At 37.7% G+C, this 24,414-nt stretch overlaps 1 protein-coding gene across 3 annotated transcripts in view; it reads left to right on the top strand.

Moving 5' to 3' along the window:
- The window catches only part of LOC127873211 (girdin-like), a 95,544-nt gene that overhangs the window by 55,512 nt on the left and 15,618 nt on the right, over positions 1–24,414 (top strand). For 2 of the 3 annotated variants that reach the window (XM_052416970.1, XM_052416969.1), the window contains exons 15-22: positions 388–477; positions 830–949; positions 6,734–6,839; positions 8,802–9,449; positions 13,850–13,995; positions 20,586–20,721; positions 21,482–21,578; positions 22,349–22,438. In XM_052416970.1, coding sequence (XP_052272930.1) covers positions 388–477; positions 830–949; positions 6,734–6,839; positions 8,802–9,449; positions 13,850–13,995; positions 20,586–20,721; positions 21,482–21,578; positions 22,349–22,438 — 1,433 coding nt within the window. The remainder of the gene's footprint in view (positions 1–387; positions 478–829; positions 950–6,733; positions 6,840–8,801; positions 9,450–13,849; positions 13,996–20,585; positions 20,722–21,481; positions 21,579–22,348; positions 22,439–24,414) is intronic. The other variant, XM_052416971.1, reaches the window with a different exon arrangement.

Raw genomic sequence — 24,414 nt, 5'->3', positions numbered from 1 at the left:
ACAGGCTAATCAGGGACAACTCTTTCTGCTTTTATTTAGAGCAAATTTTGTTGATGACATTCATGGATGCCACATATCTTGATGAATTTAATGAAGAAATCATTGAACACAATTTGTAATATTAAAATGTCATTCTTTTGTGAGAATCCTTCATCAATGTTTGTGTTCACGAACCCATTCCGAGACTATTTTAATCTAAGTAAAAATAATGTTTGTAAAAGTACAATCATCTTAATATTCTTTATTGTTGAGTCATATAACACCTTGAATTACTTCTTAGTCATATAAACATTGTGCTCTTGAAATAAGCATTGTTTATACACATCATCTAAGCACTTTCTTGGGTTCCAGTCTATTCTTTATTTTACCAATATTTATTGTTTACAGCCAGCTGAAAGGCATTGAGTCAAAAATGCAGGAAACATTGAACAAAACTATAGCCATGAGGGATGACACCATACAAGCTCTGGAAAGCAGGTATGTTCTCCTAGTTGTTTATGGGCAGACTGGGGGCCTTTTTTGTATACACATGTATGAGTCATTTATCTTCATTCTTGTATACATGATTCCAGATTGGGTGAGAGGGTATGGTTGTGGATTGTCTAAACAAAAACAAGTATGGAAAACCATCTCCCCCCCCCAAAACAAACAAACAAAAACAAACAAAAACATTAACTCACAAAATGTTAAGAATTAAAAAAATTAAATCAATGTCAAAATATAAATATTTCATGGTTATGCCAAAACTGAAAAAGCCTTTAAAATCATTTAAAAACAAGCATTCAATGAAATTTTGTCTGAATGAATGGCACATTTTAATTAATTTCAGATTGGAAGAATCCAAGAACCGCAACTTACGTCTGCAGGAGGATCTGCGGAGCACAAAGCGGGAATGTGAGTCCTTGAAACAACGGCTTGAGGAAGATACTTTAGCCAAAGAACAGGAAAGGTATGTGTACAGTGTATAAACCTGGCTGTGCAAAAACAGGGCTTAATGCATTTGCCTTAAGTGTTGTCCCAGTTTAGCCTGTGCACTCTGCAATGGTTAATTAGGAACAACACTTTCTGCTTATACTGGTTAGCGATCCATTTTCGCCCGGAAATGGAGCTTTTTATCGCCGTACAAGTGTTTTATGAGATCGATTTTACTGAAACTCGGCAGAAATAATATTTAACAACTGACATCAATTCTAGTATTACTTTTTATGAAAATCTTACAAATGTAACCGAGAACCATCACTTTAAAAACACATCTATATTTACCTAGAAAATGCTTGGAACTGTATCAATTATTAGCCCACCTAATAAAAACCAGGTTTTCTTAAAATCCAGTTGCTCTTTTGTTTATGATATTTGATGCCTACATAGTCTGTGTTTGCGAAATTTATATCGAAACTAGTGCAAACAAACTAAAAAGAAGTCTCACTTAGTACTTGGCACACATAATACACATTGTATAAATTGTCAGATACATAAACATGTTTAGAAATACAATACCTCTAATATTTCTCATCTAATATCACTGTCTTGAATTGCACATTATCAATAGAGATTAAATTTCTATTTATACCATAATGATTGCTAAAATATATCACAGACATACTTAAATAGAAAACTAAAAAAAGCCCAATACTGTACCGTACAAGTCGTTTGAGGCCCGAACAAGGGAACTGAATATCTGAAACTAATTTAATGCGGTAACAATGAATTATGTAAAGATTGATCTGAATTTATTTCTATTTTAAGTCTCAAAATAATATAAACAATTAAAAATGTATTTCATAAACAGTTTAATGTTTGATTACTTTGTTCATACCAATGTCGACCGATTACTTTATTTCATTCCTCAAGAACACCCATGCTTTCAGTTTCACACACGTGACAAATCCATACAGACCCAACCTGCACACTCTCGACCATTCTTTACAGAACATCTGCACTCAAACATTTATTATGGTACCATGCACTGCATACGTCACAACCGTACCAAACTATCCCATTACCCTCATCATCTACGGTCCCTTTTTCTCCACACACGGAACACTGATAAGATTCCACCCTTAACTCTTTCAGTCGGATATTGCTGATTCTTCTCGCTGTGTTTGGCTCTCTTCGTTGCTTCTTGTTTTCCCTTACCTGTTTTCTTGCTTCTTTTGCCTATAATTCCATTTTTCTTTTTTCAGCCACAGCCTTTTTCTTTAGCTCCGCCCTCTCTTTCTTCTCCACATTCTCTTTCTCTCTTTCCAGTTTCTTCTCAGCGAGTTCACGCTGTCTCGTCTCTTTTTCCTGCATTTGTCTCTTCTGCTGCTCTTCTTTTTCCTGTAAGCATTACATGAATACAATTGTAAGCCTTAAATACTTTTAACTAAGCTATCATCTTCGTTATGAACCTGAGGTTGATTTATTGTTTTAACTATCGTACGAATCGGTTTAAAGGCTCCTGAAAACGAGCGCAGAAACCGTGACGGACTAGCATACAAACCAATGAATATAATTATGTGGTCCATGCGGAAACGCATGAGAACCGCCTCATTAATACCTCATTTCCTTTCCCGTTAAAATTCGCCCTGATGTAATTGCTTTCGGTTTCTTTTTTTCCTGTGGTGGCATTCTAGGCGGAACGAGTATGTGTCCGAGGGATTTTGGGATCAAACCCTGAACCAAAAGTGTTTTTTTTGTAAATGCCCCGCAAGTTGGACACGTCTCTGCGCTCAGTTGACAGTTATCTAAAGTAAATAATTGATCGCAATACTTGTACATAGAATATACAGTTAAACATAATGACATTTTTACAAAGCTCTGATTCATTTATTTCATACTTATGAAATCAACATACCGCCTCTAGCTTCGGCATTGAACATTGGTTTCACAATCTGAGACTGGTCAATTGCAGACTTATTCACTGGATAAAGTCCACTTTAACAAAACGCATCCGAGATAGACGCAGGGCTTGCCTGCTCAATTGCATGTCGGAGAAGCACGGGGAATTAGTCTTCGCCTAAGGTCACATGATTGGCAGTGTGACCAAGGTTTGCAGCCAGCTTTGAAAATCTTGCTTTCAATAGACCAATAACCTGAAGTAGATAAGATTATTATTACAAACGCTGTGCTAAAGCATTAACAATATTGTTTTTCTTAGAGGCACGTGTGATTTTTGCTTGTACATGTATGTGTTCACACATATATTTAAACTAGGGATGGCAACGAATACCGATATTGGTATTCTGATATTCGGTCATCCTTCCGAACGAATATTCGGATATTCGGTCAACATCTGTTAGAAAAAAATCAACTATGTTTACCGTACCATTACTCCATGAATTCTACTTTCGTTTTTACCGGAAGTTCCCCGGAAGTGACTAAATATTGACACAGCATTGCCGTCGCTAATTGTTAAAATTGAATGACGAAAACTGTTTTTAAACTTTTAATATTGTAAATCAACAATAGAACGAGAAACATAATATGTACATGACGACAAAACAATTACATAACAAAACAGTTAGATCTATAAATAATTTAAGCTGAACTTAAACATAGTATTTACATAGCGAACACGTGCTTTAATATTGTACATCAACAATAGAACGAGAAACATAATATTTACATGACGACAAAATAATTACATGACAAAACAGTTAGATCTATAAATAATTTGAACTGAACTTAAACGTATTATTTACATAGCGAACACATGCAAACAAAACACCGTTGCCACATTTAAAAGTCACTCGGATCGGCGTCACTGGGCACATGAACATTGTTCTTATTTAAAAACACGATTGCGTCGACCAGATCACTGGCGAGTCTATTTCTTAGTTTATTGATGAGCAATCCAGTGGTTGAGAATATGCGCTCAGATGGCATAGAAGTTGCAGGTACATATAGAACACTCCTAGCAACATACGCGACTTTCGGAAATTCGCTCTCGTGACGTTTCCACCAGTCAAGAGGTTTAGCGTTTGGCTCCATTTTCACAAGCAAATATCTCTGAAGTTCGTCAGAATTCTCTTGCTCGGTTAGAGGTTGAGTAAATTATTTTCTAAAAGCTTTTTTGATTGGACAACGTGATTATAACCATACGATCTTTTTTGTTTTTCACACCAAGTCGGCACTTCCTTTACTTATTTAATCTTTTATCATGTTAAATGTAATTCGAGTTATTAGATCAAGACGGGTCGGTGTTTTAATTGCCATACGGTCTTATTTGTTTTTTTACACCAAGTCGGCTTTTCCTTTACTCATTTAATCTTTGATAATTTAATTCGAGTCATTGGATCAAGTGCAGGTCGGTGTTTTGATTGCCGATGCGATTAGAACCTATCATAATTTTGACACAAAGTGACTGTCTTTATTAGGCAATTAGCGGGATTTATGACCGGTATACTGTCATCACCATAGCGACGAATTATCCGGACCATACATTATGACACGAGGAACGACTTTTTGTACAATGTTTGAAGCAAATTTCACGAATACAAAGTCTTTGAAATTACTCGATTTGTTTGATTTTTTTCTTCCGAATATTCGATTCGGAAAATAGTATTCGAATATTCGGTCCGGGACCGAATATTCGGATATTCGGATATTCGTTGACATCCCTAATTTAAACGTTTTTACTCATTATGACTGATCTCACCTTGACATCCAATGGCTGTAATATATGCATGGAATGCCCTTGGAGACCCAGCATGACTACATGTCAATGGCTGTCTTGATTGTATGTAGATTTATATGTGCATCATGGTTGTCTAGTATAAGTAATACCAAACGCTTCTGACCACAGTTACGAATGAAAATTGTTATGAACCATTGGTGGAACAACTCTGTGTTTATGAATCCAGATTCAGAAAGACCGAACAACCATATTTTAAAACTATAATCGCGAGGAACAATACTTTATTGATAAAATCGTCAAAAAGAAATAATTAAAAAGCGCACAGCGGGATACGCATGTACATTTCAATCATACATATTTAACTAGAGCTACTGATTAGCCTGGTGACAACTTTGTTGTAAGTAAATTACATATTTTACAGAATATTGTACCAGCAATGTCTGTGTTATGGGAAATCATTTAATAACTCCTTTTTGATATAAACATTTACTTCAGAAAATAAAAAAGAAGTCCTAGTCATCGATATGCCCCTTTGACCGTATACAACTAAACTACACACACACCAATTGAAATACATAGTAAAAGTATTCAGAAATAACCTGATCTGCTTTATCTCGTAGACCATATTTGTCAAGGACGAATTCGTATAGCTTAAAGAAACTATCAATAGTTTCTTGTGTGGATATCGACTTCCGGGCTTTATCCAATGTCTCCGCCCTTTTTTCTGTTATTTCGGGATGGCGTGCAAATAACTCACGGAAATACTTATCGGACAGCCCAGTCTCAAGGTTGAACAGTACAGGACGTTCTGTTTTAAAACACATGTACATTAATGCAATTGGCATGGTGCACAAAGAACAGATAAATCAAATTCTCATGCAGATCATTGAAATGTGCTTAAACATTAACTAAAAGTACAATTGTATTTCGCGTGTAAATGATAAACATCTAAGACGCTTTTATACTCGAGTATTTAACTTATACATTTGAAGGACAATTTATAAATGGATAACATTAAACATGGTATATACCACTGTCTTTGACTATATCCTGTATATAACATCGAGCAATGTCTCTAGTCAATGGCAAACACTGATTTGCCATGTAAATCATGAATCTGACTAGGGACTGTTCTTGGACATCTGTCAGCATTCGTTCTTTGCCCGGCCGCTTACCTAGCTGCCTTTAAGCAACATAGTCACGTATTGTTGTACGTGGTACACCATATTGAGAAGAAGTGGTTCGCTGGCTCATTTTTTTCTGGCGCACAGCTGAAACCGCCTGTTCAATGGCTTCACGGCTGTAACTGTCGTACGGCATCTTTTTCTGCAAAGTTTCCAAACGGAAACTGTTTAATTGGTTATAAGAGTGACGTTATTCTTACTATTAATATATCACTTAATTCTCATGTATATATACTATTATTTAATCGTTTACCACTAACAGACTAGTTCTTCTATTATCTCTTTCTTTTAAAAACAGATAGTCAAGAGCGACCACCTTTGAATCACAATATTTAAATTGAGTTGCTTCCCTTTAAACAGAAATAGAAAAACACTTTTGTTTATCATCTGCGGTATTAAGATTATTTTATTGTTTTTTTTCGCATGATTGCATTGAAAGAAAAATATATACAAACAAAAGTAAAAAAAATGTTAACAAAAGAAGTAAGGGTCTCCATAATTTGTTTGCTGCAAGTAAAACCAATCGCAGAATAAAATGACCCCTTCCAGGGCCTCAAATAAATCTGCGCGTGCGCTAATGACGCCCGCGTGATTTGGACAAGGTCAGCTACACGATGTTTGTTTACACAATTTGACTCAAACCTGAAACTTACATTTTTCTGAAATAACCTGCAGGGATGAATGAGAATGACATGGCGAATCGCATGCAGACTGGTAAATAATGTTAATTTGTTGTTTAGACTGGTTTTAAGGGGGTGGGCGAATAATTTGTATAGGCGAATAATAGGTAGCTAACCAGTATGTTTTCTCTGCCTTTATGTATGGCCTATATTGTCTGCACAGAGTTGCTTATTGTATGCCAAATAAGGAAATGTCAGGAAAACACATGTATTTTCAATTCCTGTTATGCAAGTTTGAATCCATGTTGTAGGAGGGAAAGGGAGAGCAGTCAGAATTCATCGCTGAAGTCCAGTCAACAATCAAAGTTGGGCATGCCACCCAATAACACTAGTCACCTTGTCCAGTTGGAGAGACAGGTAAAGTGTTACATGAGTGGCCAATGTTAAATGGTTTATGCCATTTTATGCTGTAGGAATTTTTTTCAATTGACCACAACCTGGCAATTATTAGCTCACCTGAGCACAATGTGCTCATGGTGAGCTTGTGTGATTGCCTTTTGTCCGTCATGCAGCGTCAACATTTGCCTTGTTAACACTCTAGAGGCCACATTTATTGTTCAATCTTCATGAAAATTGGTGAGAAGATTGGTCTCAATGATATCTTAGCTGAGTTTGAAAATGGTTGTTTGCTTGAAAAACATGGCTGCCAAGGGGCGGGGCATTTTTCCTTAAATGGCTATAGTAAAAATCTTGTTAACACTCTAGAGGCTACATTTATTGTCCGATCTTCATGAAACTTGGTCAGAAGATTCATCCCAATAATATCTTGGACAAGTTCAAAAATGATGCCGGTTGGTTGAAAAACATGGCGTCCAGGGAGCGGGGCATTTTTCCTTATATGGCTATAGTAAAACCTTGTTAACATTCTAGAGGCCACATGTATTTTCCAATCTTCATGAGACTTGGTCAGAAGATGTGTCCCAATAATATCTTGTTATCTCAGGTGAGCGACTTTGGGCCTTTCAGGCCCTCTTGTTTTTTTTAATGTTAAGAAATTTTTTCATTTTACTTTCCCAATGTTTTGGTCATAACCAGGGATCATATTTTTTTCGGTTTTGTCGGTCCTAGACCGATTGGGGTCATGAAAGACCGATTGAAAATCCCAAACAGTCGTTCCGATTCTGTTTGATAAAATTCCCATGTCATGAAATCGATTACACAGTGTACATGCTAACACACCCTAATGACACTCTTATCTCGATTAGGTGTGATAAATCATTCGCTGCAGTCTCTAAACCGGTCAGGACTGGTTTATTGCATGTCAGACCAAGAATCAAAAACTTGTGAACAGCAGATTAAAGACGCATCCGAAAAGACGCGTCTGAAAGCACGCGCTGTAACTATACAAAACATGCCGATACATTTTCCACCAGCGTAATAATCTGGTTATATAATTATGAATGAAAGTCACAGATCTGATCGACAGAACAGCCGAAAACTATTTTTATGGGCGGAACTTCACATAAAATAGTACACAAGAAAATAATAAACATTGTATAAATCTTTAGTAAAACCATGCTAGAATCGAAATAATTCGTGTTCTTTATACTTTGTTGTTGAATAACTCTCGACCGGAAAATCAAATGCGTGGTTTCAAATGTTTCGCTCTCGTGATTAATTCCCTACGCATCTTAACTATCGGCCGTGGGTTATTTGACAACAAACTATAATGTACACGAATTATTTCTTAATTATTTGGTGTGTTATTGTCAGTAGCCAACCTACGCGCAGACATTTGTTTGGTTCAGTGCATGTTTGTGAGCTATTATCGAGTCGACAACAATTTAAAACATCGGTATAGACTTATGAAAAAGTCTGATATGCACACGAAAAAACAATAAAATAGCAAATGATAAAACCAGTTGAGAAAACTCGTTCCGTTTAAAAAAAAAATGCCCAAGGGAATTTTACTTGTACATTTATTATACCACCTTCATGAATGGCAAATCAATGGAATATATTTTAATGTAATTTGTCATGATTTCGGACATAAATTTTCGGATACTTTTTTCCCATTTATATCCGGACCGATTGATGTTGCGGGAAAATATGATCCCTGGTCATAACTGCAAGGAAATGTGGTTGTAAATATGGAAGTTTAGTGTTAGTTTGTAAATGTGTTTGTATTATGGTTTCCTAGTTATGTTTTCAGTTGAAACATTCAAATTTAAATGCCAATCTGCAAATTAAGATTTAACTTCTAAAAGTTTATCTACAATCTTCAATATTATGTAGTGTGCAATATTTGAGTTAAGGTTTTGACATTATGACATAATCTCATACCCACATGAACACATTTTGTTTCTATGATGTCTGCAGAATGAAAGACTTCTAGTGGAGAGCAAAAACTTGAAATCAGTCAACGAAAATCTCTCGGATCAGATCAACAAACTGGAGGCACATAACTCCGAACTGCAATCCCAAAACAACAAAGTCCAGAGTGAAAAAGGTGCCCTCCAAGTTCACAATGCACACCTGCAAATGGAGAACACCTCATTCCACAGCCAGTGTGAAAAGCTGCATTCACAGGTTAATACACTGCAGCAGGACATAGCTAGATTCCACAGTGAGAGTGATAGTGTGAAGTTGCAATTACGAGAACTTAACCTCGAGCATGAGTCGCTGATTTCGGAACACGGGTCTTTAAAATCTATTCACAAGAACCTACAGAGTGAGCACAGAGAACTGCAACATAGGTTGCATAGTATGGTGCAACCTCCACCGTCCAATGAAAGTCAAGTGCATGAAATCTATAACAAACTGAGAAGTGATCATGAAAGGTTACTGACAGACTATGAAAAGTTGAAGAACAGTTATGAAGCTGTAGAAAAAGAGAAATACGATGTTGTTGCAGAGAACAAGAGAATTAAAACGGAGTATAATACAGTCGTGAAGGAGAATTCAGACTTGAAGACCAGGCACAGAGATTTGGAGTCTGACCTTAATATGCTGGTTGAGAAATACAATGTAAGTTGTTTGTTATTTGGCGAGTTCTCTTTTATTTGTTCATTAGCCGCGATTTTAGAAAATAGGGCTCAATGCATGTGCTTAAAGCATCATCTCTTATAAGTCTTTGCAATCATATCAGGATGACACCCTCCGTCCTTACTGGATTTTTGTTTTGAAGAGACTTCCTTTAAATAAAAAATTCCATGAAAGGGGAAAGTGTCAAACCTAAATAGCCTTAGCACAGGCTTTTTTGGGGATAATACTTTACCTTTACGCATTCAAAGTGCGTCTCGTAGGGGAAAGTTAATCATGATGTTCACCAGTCTTCATGTTAACTTTTGTAATAACATTATGGCTCCCAATGTTAATGCCGAGCTAAATTGTCACAAGAAATGTGCAGGTATGTCCAATTGAATATCTGAAATTGGCTTTTTTAACCAGGTTTTCCGAAGGAAAAAAACTGGTTATTAGATTGGCGAATGCGGGCGGGCGGGCTGGCGGAATAAGCTTGTCCGGGCCATAACTATGTCGTTCATTGTCAGATTTTAAAATCATTTGGCACATTTGTTCACCATCATTGGACGGTGTGTCGCGCGAAATAATTACGTCGATATCTCCAAGGTCAAGGTCACACTTTGAGTTCAAAGGTCAAAAATGGCCATAAATGAGCTTGTCCGAGCCATAACTATGTCGTTCATCGTCAGATTTTAAAATCATTTGGCACATTTGTTCACCATTATTGGACGGTGTGTCGCGCGAAATAATTACGTCGATATCTCCAAGGTCAAGGTCACACTTTGAGTTCAAAGGTCAAAAATGGCCATAAATGAGCTTGTCCTGGCCATAACTATGTCATTCATTGTGAGATTTTAAAATCATTTGGCACATTTGTTCACCATCATGGGACGGTGTGTCCCACGAAAGAATCACGTCAATATCTCCAATGTCAAGGTCGCCACGACTAAAAATAGATTTAAAAAAAAAAAAAAAACTTACAAAGGGGGTTAATTTTTTTTGGTCATTTCAAAACTTCAGTTTGAGTTTTCTCCCTTTATCAGATTTTTTTTTCACAATGAAAACCTGGTTTTGTGACAATTTTGTCCCTTGTCTTGTTTTCCAATAGCTTTTGCCTCATCTGTATCAAAGTTGATGAAAATATTTGAGGTTACAATTTCTCAGCCAATTTTGTTGATTTTGCAAATTAACATAGCATTCCAGAATTGAATTTGCCCCTTTTCCAGTTTCTGCTGTCAAGGTCTAAGACTTTTCATCCAATATTAACCAAAATTGAAATATTTCAACCTTGATTGGGGTCGTTCACAAACAGCTGTTGTATGTGTTGTACACTACGCGACCCGCGATTTTTGCCTTAATCTCACATCACCGCGTTAGGGCCAACATGACAAATCGCGGTGATTTGCTGCAATAACACACGGGTGATTCGCGGTGATTCCGCCATGATTTCACTCTGACCATCTCGCGATAAAGATCAGCTGTAGAATCATCGCGAAACACGATTCGCGGTGACTACTAGATTTAAATGTTAACTTATTAACTAATGTCAACATTATTGACGATCACGTAGATATCTACGTCTCTGCATGCTGCTATGAAATGTTTATTTACAAATAAATACACCCACGCCAATTTTCGTGCACTTTTTATCAGAACAAAGAAATTCATTTAATTCATGTGCACTTTGTATTTTTGGCTAGAATTTGTAACCGAAAATAGCTGTACACGACGCGTGCAAACCGTGTCAGGTGATTTACTCATGTTGGAATACAACTGATCTGATTGCGCACTTATTTTATCAAATCTTTAAATAGAAACATATGCCGAAATTCATTTGATACTTTCGAAAATTGTTAACGTTTGTGTTTGACATTCCTTAGCACTCTTATGGTCAATAATTACCAGAATTCGCTTAAAAAAATGGAAACGAGCACATGTCAGATTATCGAGTAATGGATAAAGACGGAAGAAGTTGCATGTATGCAATTGAGACAGTTGAAACGTATGTATCGGGGAATCAAGGACTGGGGGGTAAAATAAGACTATTACATTACAAATTTACAATCAGTTATGAGTTCTCCACGGCTTCAAACTGTTAATTGCATAATCAACGCAATTATCACTTCTCCAGATGCGGTATCCTACAGCTAGGTGCGAACACGGTTTTGTTTTATACGCGGCATTTGGAAAGACAGAAAAAACCTGTCAGGGACATGGGTGTGAAATATATGTTGAAATTTTCAAACGGATACTCTCTAATATCTGCTAACAATGCTAATAATTCCATATTGCTATAATCCCTGTGAAGATTATACATGTAATGTAGGAAAATCGTACTTCATCGCGTTTGACTGCGGAGATTCTATTGATAGCATTCGTGGTGATCATGCTCGACCTAGTGTGATAAAACGCGCGAGATCGCGGTGATTTGTCACCCAATATAAATAATGACCACCACGTATCGGTGATTTAGGCAAAAACCGTGGGTTGCTTAGTGTATATATCCACATTCACTGTTGGGTTTTATTATTCTCCCCGAAATAAAATTTCGGCGGAGCATATAGTTGCCAGTTTGTCCTTCCTTACTTCCTTCCGTCACACTTTTGCTACCGTTTCTCATAGCGCCTTTAATACTTTACCAATCGCTTTCATATGTGGCATGTAGGTACCTTGCATGGACCTCTACCTTTTGATGAGGTTTGAGGTCACTTTGGTCAAGGTCAACGAGGCTAATAATAGACTTCCTTCCGTCACGCTTTTGCTACTGTTTCTAATAGAGCCTTCAATACTTAACCAATCGCTTTCATATTTGGCATTTAGGTACCTTGCATGGACCTCTACCTTCTGATGACGTTTGAGGTCACTGGGGTCAAGGTCAACGAGGTTAATAATAGATTTTTTAGGTGGTTATTAACACAAAGATTGACAAAGCGCATCATCGGGGAGCATCCATCAGTTTCACTGATATTCTTGTTCTATTTGTTTGCACCTACTGATTACCATATTACATACAGTACAGGTGTGAGATGTATGCCATATTAAAGAACATGTTTGAGATGTATGCCATATTAAAGAACATGTTTGAGATGTATGCCATATTAAAGAACATGTTTGAGATGTATGCCATATTACAGAACATGTGTGAGATGTATGCCATATTAAAGAACATGTTTGAGATGTATGCCATATAACAGAACATGTGTGAGATGTATGCCATATTAAAGAACATGTTTGAGATGTATGCCATGTTACAGAACATGTGTGAGATGTATGCCATATTAAAGAACATGTTTGAGATGTATGCCATGTTACAGAACATATGTGAAATGTATACCATATTACATTACATGTGTAAAATGTATGTCATATTACAGAACATGTGTGAGATGAATGCCTTATTACTGAACATCTGTGAGATGTATGCCATATTACAGAACATGTGTGAGATGTATGCCATATAAGAGAACATGTGTGAGATGTATGCCATGTTACAGAACATGTGTGAGATGTATGCCATGTTACAGAATATGTGTGAGATGTATGCCATATTACAGAACATTTGTGAAATGTATGCCATATTACAGAACATGTGTGAGATGTATGCCATATTACAGAACATGTATGAGATGTGTGCCATATTACATTACATGTATGAGATGTATGCCATATTACAGAACATGTGTGAGATGTATGCCATATTACAGAACATGTGTGAAATTTATGTCATATAACAGAACATGTGTGAGATGTATGCCATATTACAGAACATGCGTGAGATGTATGCAATATCACAGAACATGTGTGAAATGTATGTCGTATTAAATAACATGTGTGAGATGTATGCCATATTACATTACATATGTGAGCTGTATGCCATATAACAGAACATGCGTGAAATGTATGTCATATTACAGAACATGTGTGAGATGTATGCCATATTATAGAACATGTGTGAGATATATGTCATATAACAGACCATGTGTGAGATGTATTTCATTTTGCAGAATATGTGTGAAATTTATGTCATATAACAGAACATGTGTGAGATGTATGCCATATTACATAACCAGGGCTTTTTTCTCTCTTTGTTAAGCTGCTGTTGGCCCCTCAATTTGTGAAAAAATTAGTCACAAACTTTTATAAAAAAATGTGAACAATTTGAGTTTCAAACTTCTCAAATTGTGAAACATTGAATTGTTAAGTTCTGAAAGTTGTAGATATTGGAGTTGCAAACTTATCAAAATTGGGAAACTTGTTGTTGTGAACTTCTTAAATTTGAGAACATTTTAATTGCAAACATCTCAAAATTGTGAACATTTGTGTTGTGAACGTATCAAATTTGTGGAAATTTGAGTTGTAAACTTCTCAAAATTGTGTAAACTTACCATTCTCTAATATTACAGAACATGTGTGAGATATACACGAAGGCTCTGGAGGAGAAGGAGCAGCTGATGACGCAGCTGGACCGGCTGATTGAGAAGAACCAGGAGCTGCTCAACTATGTCCTCAACAACAAGGACCAGATGGCTGGCCAGGAGAAGTCATACATGTGAGTCCTGCTGGTGGGGTACCAGGGAGATATGAGCTGGGTTGTGTTGGGGTACCAGGGATATATGAGCTGGGTTGTGGTGGGGTACCAGGGAGATATGAGCTGCATTGTGGTGGGGTACCAGGGAGATATGAGCTGCGTTGTGGTGGGGTACCAGGGAGATATGGGCTGTGTTGTGGTGGGGTACCAGGAATATATGAGCTGTGTTGTGGTGGGGTATCAGGGAGATATGAGCTGTGTTGTGGTGGGGTACCAGGGAGATATGTGCTGTTTTGTGGTGGGGTACCAGGGAGATATGAGCTGCGTTGTGGTGGGATGCCAGGGATATATGGGCTTTGTTTTGGCGGGATACCAGGGAGATATGAGCTGCGTTGTGGTGGGATGCCAGGGAGATATGAGCTGCGTTGTGGTGGAGTACCAGGGAGATATGAGATGCGTTGTGGTGGGATGCCAGGGAGATATGAGCTGCGTTGTGGCGGGATACCAGGGAGATATGAGCTGCGTTGTGGTGGGATGCCAGGGAGATATGAGCTGCGTTGTGGCGGGATACCAGGGAGATATGAGCTGCGTTGTGGTGGGATGCCAGGGAGATATGAGCTGCATTGTGGTGGGATGCCAGGGAGATATGAGCTGCGTTGTGGCAGGATACCAGGGAGATATGAGCTGCGTTGTGGTGGGATGCCAGGGAGATATGAGCTGCGTTGTGGTGGGGTACCAGGGAGATATGAGCTGTGTTGTGGTGGGGTACCAGAGAGATATGAGCTGCATTGTGGTGGGGTACCAGGGAGATATGAGCTGCGTTGTGGTGGGGTACCAGGGAGATATGAGCTGTGTTGTGGTGGGGGTACCAGAGAGATATGAGCTGCATTGTGGTGGGGTACCAGGGAGATATGAGCTGCATTGTGGTGGGGTACCACAGAGATATGAGCTGTGTTGTGGTGGGGTACCAGGGAGATATGAGCTGCATTGTGGTGGGGTACCAGGGAGATATGAGCTGTGTTTTGGTGGGGTACCAGGGATGAGCTGTTTTCTGGCAGATCTGAGCTAAACACATGTTTGATAAGTGTCATATCAGATTAGCAGGGGCAGGGAGATATGAGCTGGGTTGTGGCAAATCTGGGCTAAATGCATGTGCATAAAGTGTCATATAAGATTAGCAGGGGAAGGGAGATATGAGTTGTGTTGTGGCAAATCTGGGCTAAACACATGTGCATAAAGTGTCGTATAAGATTAGCAGGGGTATGGAGATATGAGTTGTGTTGTGGCAAATCTGGGCTAAACTCATGTGCATAAAGTGTTGTATAAGATTATCAGGAGCAGAGAGATATGAGTGGTGTTGTGGCAAATCTGGGCTCAACACATATACATAAAGTGTTGTATAAGATTAGCAGGGGCAGGGAGATATGAGTGGTGTTGTGGCAAATCTGGGCTAAACGCATGTGCATAAAGTGTCGTATAAGATTAGCAGGGGCAGTGAGATATGAGTGGTGTTGTGGCAAATCTGGGCTAAACACATGTGCATAAAGTGTCGTATAAGATTAGCAGGGGCAGGGAGATATGAGCTGCGTTGTGGCAAATCTGGGCTAAATGCATGTGCATAAAGTGTCGTATAAGATTAGCAGGGGCAGTGAGATATGAGTGGTGTTGTGGCAAATCTGGGCTAAACACATGTGCATAAAGTGTCGTATAAGATTAGCAGGGGCAGGGATATATGAGTGGTGTTGTGGCAAATCTGGGCTAAACACATGTACATAAAGTGTCGTATAAGATTAGCAGGGGCAGGGAGATATGAGTGGTGTTGTGGCAAATCTGGGCTAAACACATGTGCATAAAGTCGTATAAGATTAGCAGGGGCAGGGAGATATGAGTTGTGTTGTGGCAAATCCAGGCTTAATGCATGTGCATAAAGTGTCGTATAAGATTAGCATGGGCAGGGATATATGAGTGGTGTTGTGGCAAATCTGGGCTAAACACACGTGCATAAAGTGTTGTATAAGATTAGCAGGGGCAGGGAGATATGAGTGGTGTTGTGGCAAATTTGGGCTAAACACACGTGCATAAAGTGTTGTATAAGATTATCAGGAGCAGAGAGATATGAGTGGTGTTGTGGCAAATCTGGGCTAAACACCTGTGCATAAAGTGTTGTATAAGATTATCAGGAGCAGAGAGATATGAGTGGTGTTGTGGCAAATCTGGGCTAAACACATGTGCATAAAATGTCGTATAAGATTAGCAGGGGCAGGGAGATATGAGTGGTGTTGTGGCAAATCTGGGCTTAACACACATGCATAAAGTGTTGTATAAGATTAGCAAGGGCACGGAGATATGAGTGGTGTTGTGGCAAATCTGGGCTAAACGCATGTGCATAAGTGTAGTATAAGATTAGCAGGGGCAGGGAGATATGAGTGGTGTTGTGGCAAATCTGGGCTAAACACATGTGCATAAAGTGTAGTACAAGATTAGCAGGGGCAGTGGGATATGAGTGGTGTTGTGGCAAATCTGGGCTAAACACATGTGCATAAAGTGTTGTATAAGATTATCAGGAGCAGGGAGATATGAGTGGTGTTTTGGCAAATCTGGGCTAAACACATGTGCATAAAGTGTCATATAAGATTAGCAGGGGCAGGGAGATATGAGTGGTGTTGTGGCAAATCTGGGCTAAACGCATGTGCATAAAGTGTCTTATAAGATTAGCAGGGGCAGGGAGATTTCTGCTTTTATATGATGTTTTGTTTGAAGGAAGTATCTTCTAAATCAAAAAACAGTCTATGCTGAAAGTGCCATCCCTGATTAGCCTGTGTGGACTGCCAAGGTTAATCTGGGATGACACTTTACACACATGTATAAAGTCCAGTTTTCCCAGAATTAGACCTATAATATTCCCCCTTTTCCCTATAGGGTTTATCAACAAAGCAGTTTGTCTGTCAGCTTACGTTTGTGGGGCTAACTTCTCCCACATTTCTCAAGGGATTGAATTGAAACATGGAATAGGTCATCATCATTAAGTAATGATGTGCAAGACGCTGTTTTCATTTCTAATTACTGTGAAACCATTTATTTTCGTCAGCACAAAATTTCGTCCTTTTAAAAAAAATGACTATTTCGTCAGCACTTAAATTCGTCCATTTCTTGTTTTGAAAATGAAGGCGTCCGATTTGTTTGTAATGTTTGTAATACATTTAATACGCGGTTGCGAAAAAATCGTGCTGGGAAAAGAGGGGTGACACTTGGTAGTCACTTGCAGGAGGTGGGCCTTGTTTGGCATATGCCAATTAACAAGTCTGTTATTTAGGTGATAGTAACTGTCCCTTATTATTTCATGTCATTGACACGTTCTTTGTTATGATTAGCGGAAAAGTGGGACTGAATAACCGTTAACGAGTTTTTTCAACAACGAAGCCAATTGCCAATTAGTCTTTTTCCATTACAATCCAGCCAAACTGATAACAATCTTACCTTTATCGGCGCCAATTAGAGAAGGTGCGAACATTAATATGGGTTATAATTAGCGTAAGCAAATTATTTTGGTCATGCAGTTATCAAGCTTGTTCTATTATACGAAAGAGGATCTAGTTTGTTAAGTGTTTTTTTTCTGAACGGAACGCTGCATCTATTGATAAACAACAGTATTAAATCTATAAAAAAATGTTTTTGTTATAAAAAAAAAACAAAGGTACAGGTTTTTATGTATATGTACAAAAATAGTAGATGCAGTTAAAACCAAACAACCAAACACAAATCAATATGTTCTTTATTAATTTGTAATAAAAGGGCAAAATATATTTCAGTCAGGTGTTGATCACACATCGTCATATTTTAATTGCGTTTAATAGTATTGTCTTTAATCCGGATTCGCCGCGTGTTGGCTGTATAATCTGCAACACCCCTGAAAAACACAATACACACAATGGGTAAGAAAGTTGTTAACAATTAGCGCTAATCAACACTATTCTACCTAAACGAAGTCGACGCATTCGATACAGCCTTATTGCATTCGCGTTTTACAGGAAATGTCAGTTGTCAGTACGCTGTATAGTGTACACCCCTTTGTGTCAAAACCGGATTTAACTTGAGTGTGAATTTTCGACTGTTTCATGTTCTTTGTATCAATACCATCCGGGTATCTGTACTATAAGTATACCAGTCTACAAACATGGTGCGCGCTTCCGCATATGGGTATTCGGACGTTAAAAAAATTGACCTACGGTTTAGCGTTCTTGCCGTCGAACGCATTTAGTGATATAACTCGTTTTTGTTTTCACTATTTCGTTTCTTGCAAAAAATACTAGTGGTTTATTACTTACCTTGCAATCTTTTTTTACTCGCATTTTGCGAGTGTGCGAGTGTTAATTTCGAGCCCTGTGTATATGCGTGGATTACGCTTGATTGAAATGCCTCATGCCTACGGTAATTCAGTCTTATTTGTTTCAAATATGGGACATGAATGTTTGTTAGGATCTTGAATTCGTCCATCGGTCGAAGGACGAAAAAGACGAAAATTAATGTCTGACAAATAATAATGGTTTCACAGTATTCACATGTATTTCAGAGTAATCTGCCCTTTAACCTAGCTGACAAATCTGTATGGCAATATAAGTCATGTTTGTTACAGAACTCCAGTTATCATTATAAGGGTATACCCAGTGTTCAAAATGTGAGTGTGATGAACACTATAGAGATGTATTGAACATTTTGAATGTCTTCTTTTCTGAAACAAAACCATTACAATTTTTAATGAGAGATTAAAAGGTCACCTTGGCTGTTGTGTATAAACTGTATAATTTGACAATTTTATTATTTTATTGTTTATGCTTATGATTCTTTATCTTTTTAAAATCATTGGCCTTATGCTTTATGTGACAACTTTTAACTGCTCATTGTGCTTCCTTCATTGAGACCTGCTCTGAGAAAACTGGACTAAATGAATGTGTGAAAGTACAAATGTATCATCCCAGATAAGCTCATGAAGTCTGCATAGGGTAATTAATTAGCCGGATTTTTTTCGAAAAAATCTCGGCTTATAGATTGATGTTGTCGGGCGGGCGGGCGGGCGGGCGGGGTGGCGGCGTGCTCGAAAATGTTAAAGTTCTTATTTCATGGTATAACTTTGGTATGCTTGGACCTAGAGTCTTCAAACTTGACATGAAGGTTGGCCAGGATTAACAGATGACCACTGGTCATTTCAAGGTCATTCATTTGAAGGTCAAGGTCACTGTGACCTTCAATATAAAAATGTTAAAGTTGTTATAACTTTGGTATGCTTGGACCTAGAGTCTTGAAACTTGACATGAAGGTTGGCCATAACTAGTTAGTAACCACTGGTCATTTCAAGGTCATTCATTTGAAGGTCAAGGTCACTGTGACCTTGAATGTAAAAATGTTAAAGTTCTTATTTCATGGTATAACTTTGGTATGCTTGGACCTAGAGTCTTCAAACTTGACATGAAGGTTGGCCAGGATTAACAGATGACCACTGGTCATTTCAAGGTCATTCATTTGAAGGTGAAGGTCACTGTGACCTTCATTATATAAAAAGTTAAAGTTGTTATAACTTTGGTATGCTTGGACCTAGAGTCTTGAAACTTGACATGAAGGTTGGCCAGAACTAGTAAGTAACCACTGGACATTTCAAGGTCATTCATTTGAAGGTCAAGGTCACTGTGACCTTGAATGTAAAAATGTTAAAGTTGTTATAACTTTGGTATGCTTGGACCTAGAGTCTTGAAACTTGACATGAAGGTTGGCCAGAACTAGTAAGTAACCACTGGACATTTCAAGGTCATTCATTTGAAGGTCAAGGTCACTGTGACCTTGAATGTAAAAATGTTAAAGTTCTTATTTCATGTTATAACTTTGGTATGCTTGTACCTAGAGTCTTCAAACTTGAAATAAAGATTGGCCAGTACTAGAAGATGACCACTGGTCATTTCAATGTCATTCATTTGAAGGTCAAGGTCACTGTGACCTTAAATGTTAAAATGTTAAAATTGTTATAACTTTGGTATGCTTGGACATAGAGTCTTCAAACTTGACATGAAGGTTTGCAAGCACACTTAGATGACCACTGGTCATTTCAAGGTCATTCATTCTAAGGTCAAGGTCACTGTGACCTTGAATGTAAAAATGTTAAAGTTCTTATAACTTTGGTAGGTAAAAATGTTAAATGTCAATTCAAGTTCATATTTGTGACCTTAAATGTTATTGTTGTTCATGTATATGCATGCATTCAAAACATAACACAAGGTTTGCTCATGCCTTGAAAAGTACTTACATTTCATTTTGACCTTTGAACAATATTTCAGTAATTTAAGTATTGCATTGACAAAAACACGAAAGGTACTTTCCTGTCATTTAAATCAAAAATCCGGCTTCAATGCGGTCATCTCCGACCGCGGAACTCTTGTTTTTTGCTTAAATTGGATTTTTTCAAAGAAGAGACTCCCTTTAAATTAAAACCATAAAGCGGAATGTGTTGTTCCTGATCAGCCTGTGTGGACTGCGCAGGCTAATCTGGGACGACATTTACGCACATTGATAAAGCCACGTTTTCTCAGAGCGAGGATTAATTCATGCATGTATGTGGCCTCTAGTGAGCAGTTGTCCGACCTTCGCCGTCAGAAGGAGCGACTGGAGGAGAAGATAATGGAGCACTACAAGAACCGAGAGAAACAGAAGAAAAACAAGAGCTTTGGGGCGAAATTGCTGCAGAGAATGAGGGGGCTCACGGTATGTCTGCATTCTTATGGGAGTGAAATGTCTTTACCTTGCCTTGGTTATATGCCTGTAGAGATTTTGTTGGGGACTGGTGGGCTTTGTTTTTATTGACTTTGTTTACTTATGAAAAAATAGTTACGAAAGAAGTGTGTTTGAAAATGGTAGTTAGATCATAGGAAACATGTGAAACATGTTTGATAATGGTAGTCCTTCCTTAAAAGGATAACTTATTGCGGCCAGGAGGTCCTATAATCATTCAGCCTTTGCTGGCCCAGACTGATAATTTCAGGTCCAAAAATTTAAATGATGATTAAAGACAAAAATGTTTTTTTAACAATATTTTACTATTTAATACTTATACTATTTAATATCAATATTCATAAATGTCACTGACAACTAATGAAACTTAATTCCTCTTAATCAATTTGTGTTGATGTTAATTTATCATGGGACACGTGTTTTATCATAGTAGTTAGATAACTGGAAACTTGTTTGATCATGGTAATTAGATAAATAGAAACATGTTCTGTCATGGCAGATTGATCATTGGAAACATGTTTGATCATGGTAGTTAGAGTATGGGAAACATCTTTGTTCAATGGTCATTTGATAATTTGAAACATGTTTGATCATCGTAGTTAGGTCATGGAAAACATGTTTGATCATGGTATTTAGAATATATGCAATGTGTTTGATTATGGGAAACATGTTTGATTATTATAGTAAGATCATGGTAGTTAGATCATGTGAAATATTTGCTGTCTTTTTACAGAGAAGTAAATCCCGTCCCAATCTTTTGGACGGAAGTCCTGACAGCACATCGATAGGGTCCTGGTCCTATATGGACCATGATGCTGAGAAGAAAGCAGGTATAGAGCTTTATACCTCAACCTTATATTGTTGCTATATTGCTGTAACTTGAGCTGTTTTTTTGGCTTTTTTACTTTCAATCATCATCATCAATGTACAAATTCTTATATTAGTTCATCATCATGAGCATGTTCTGTTTGCTTTCCAATAATCAAATATTTATTGAATGCTCTGTTTGTTGCAAGTGGAACAAGGTTTGCAATTGCCATCTGCCATATATAAGCACATTGAAAGCACTTTAAACATGGAAAATATTGATATGAAGAAGTAAAAACACTAGATATTATTTATGCCATGGGTTTTTGTGTTATCAAATTATATATTTAGTTTACTTCTATGAGGCAAGTTATAGAAACTTGAATGGTAATAATATATACAAGAAGATAATATTCAAACTGAGAGAATGTTTTTATGGTTATTCCTGTATCAATTTAAATATTTAATTAAATGAGCCTTGTTTGGAGAAAACTGGGCTTAATGCATGTGCGTAAAGTGTCATCTGAGATTAGCTGGCGGAGTCTTTATATTTCTGTTTATCAAATTGTATTGTCAGAAAAAAAGTGACTATGATAGTAATGATGTTATTCTGGATTTAAAAAAATAATATGTTAACAGTTTATCTTAATGAACCAGTAAAAAGTTATACAAGGCAAAATGAATGGATATTTATTGAATAGACTCAGTCTTGAGCAATAAAACTGTTTAAAAAAGTGTGTGTTTGACTTTTGAAATCACTGTGCATTGTTGTATTCTCTTGATGACCTCCTAGGTGCGAGATCGATTGAAGATATAATGAGCTGTCGTAGTAATGCAGATCTTACTTGCTCTTTTTCCAACTCCACCTCTGTGTTATTGCCAGGTAATGCAAGTGCACTCACTCATTTGTCTTCTTAAAGTCACGGAGAGGTAATACTAACATTCCCCACCCCCCATTTTTGTCTTGTTACATTTATAAAACTGTTAATTCCACATTAAAGTTCACCTGGCTAAAGAACTGGCCCACTATGTTTGTGGATTTCTCAAAATTACTGTTCAGTAGCAGTATCCGGCTACTTGTAACTATTCTGGCAGTTGTCCTCTCTGTTATCCCATATTCTTGTGTTTTCATAAATCAAAGAGATTGAACAAATTGTTCAAAGTTTTGTAAAAAAAAACACAACTCTGATGCTGTTATAGAATGAGCTACACACTAAGTGTATTTTTATCTTGAACTAACATGAACTTTAACTAGAAGTCTTTACCTGATACAATTACCAACTGAATTGATCATATGGGATCCGTTTTTAAATGACATCTTGTGGCTCATCCATACTATACCAGGTGAGCAATTCAGGACTAACTGCCCTCTTGTTTGTTTACTTGCAGGTGATGGAGTTGCACAAATTAGGCACATGTTATCTGTCATTGTAATAAGCTACTGTTTTCAATGTTATTTGTTACAGTTACATCCACTTATATGTTTAAGTGTTGCATATACTTTGCCTAACGTATTGGTAAGGTACTTGTGTAGGCAAATAATTTGGTCAGATCTCTGGGAAAATTGGACTTAATGCATGTACACTGGCTTATCAGGGTTGAAACTAAACACTTTTATATAATTTTTCTTTTGAAGGAAGTCTCTTCTAAATAAATATCCAGTATATGCAGAGTGTGTTGTCCCATTTCAGCCTGTGCAGGCTGCACAGGCTAAGCTTGGACAACACTACTCACATCCATTAAGCCTTATTTTACTAGAGCACGGCAAACTTGTGTTTGTATACCTATGAATGATGTTATTATGCCCCCCTTCGAAGAAGAGGGGGTATATTGCTTTGCTCATGTCGGTCGGTCGGTAGGTCGGTCGGTCGGTCCGTCCACCAGATGGTTTCCGGATGATAACTCAAGAACGCATACGCTTAGGATCATGAAACTTCATGGGTAGATTGATCATGACTCGAAGATGACCCCTATTGAATTTGAGGTCACTAGGTCAAAGGTCAAGGTCACGGTGATTCAAAATAGTAAAATGGTTTCCGGATGGTAACTCAAGAACACATTCGCCTAGGATCATAAAACTTCATGTGTAGATTGATCATGACTCGCAGATGATCCCTATTGATTTTCAGGTCACTAGGTCAAAGGTCAAGGTCACGGTGACCCGAAATAGTAAAATGGTTTCCAGATTATAACTCAAGAACCCATACGCCTAGGATCATGAAACTTCATGGGTAGATTGATCATGACTCGCAGATGACCCCTATTGATTTTCAGGTCACTAGGTTAAAGGTCAAGGTCACGGTGACCTGAAATAGTAAAATGGTTTCCGGATGATAACTCAAGAACGCATATGCCTAGGATCATGAAACTTCATAGGTAGATTGATCATGACTTGCAGATGACCCCTATTGATTTTCAGGTCACTAGGTCAAAGGTCAAGGTCACGGTGACCTGAAATTGTAAAATGATTTTCGGATGATAACTCAAGAACGCATATGCCTAGGATCATGAAACTTCATAGGTAGTTTGATCATGACTTGCAGATGACCCATTTTGATTTTCAGGTCACAAGGTCAAAGGTCAAGGTCACGGTGACACGAAATAGTTAAATGATTTTTGGATAACACTTCATAGGTACATTGATCGTGACTCGCAGATGACCCCTATTGATTTTCAGGTCACTAGGTCAAAGGTCAAGGTCACAGTGACAAAAAACGTATTCACACAATGGCTGCCACTACAACGGACAGCCCATGTGGGGGGCATGCATGTTTTACAAACAGCCCTTGTTTGCTTAAATATAGCGTTATGTTGATCCTCAAGTTTCATTATGAAAAGGCTAAATACTTAGGAAAAAGA

Source organism: Dreissena polymorpha, chromosome 3 (assembly GCF_020536995.1).
Source record: "Dreissena polymorpha isolate Duluth1 chromosome 3, UMN_Dpol_1.0, whole genome shotgun sequence".
In the NCBI taxonomy this organism is placed as follows: Eukaryota; Metazoa; Mollusca; class Bivalvia; order Myida; family Dreissenidae; genus Dreissena; species Dreissena polymorpha.
This window is presented reverse-complemented; position numbering and strand designations above follow the sequence as displayed.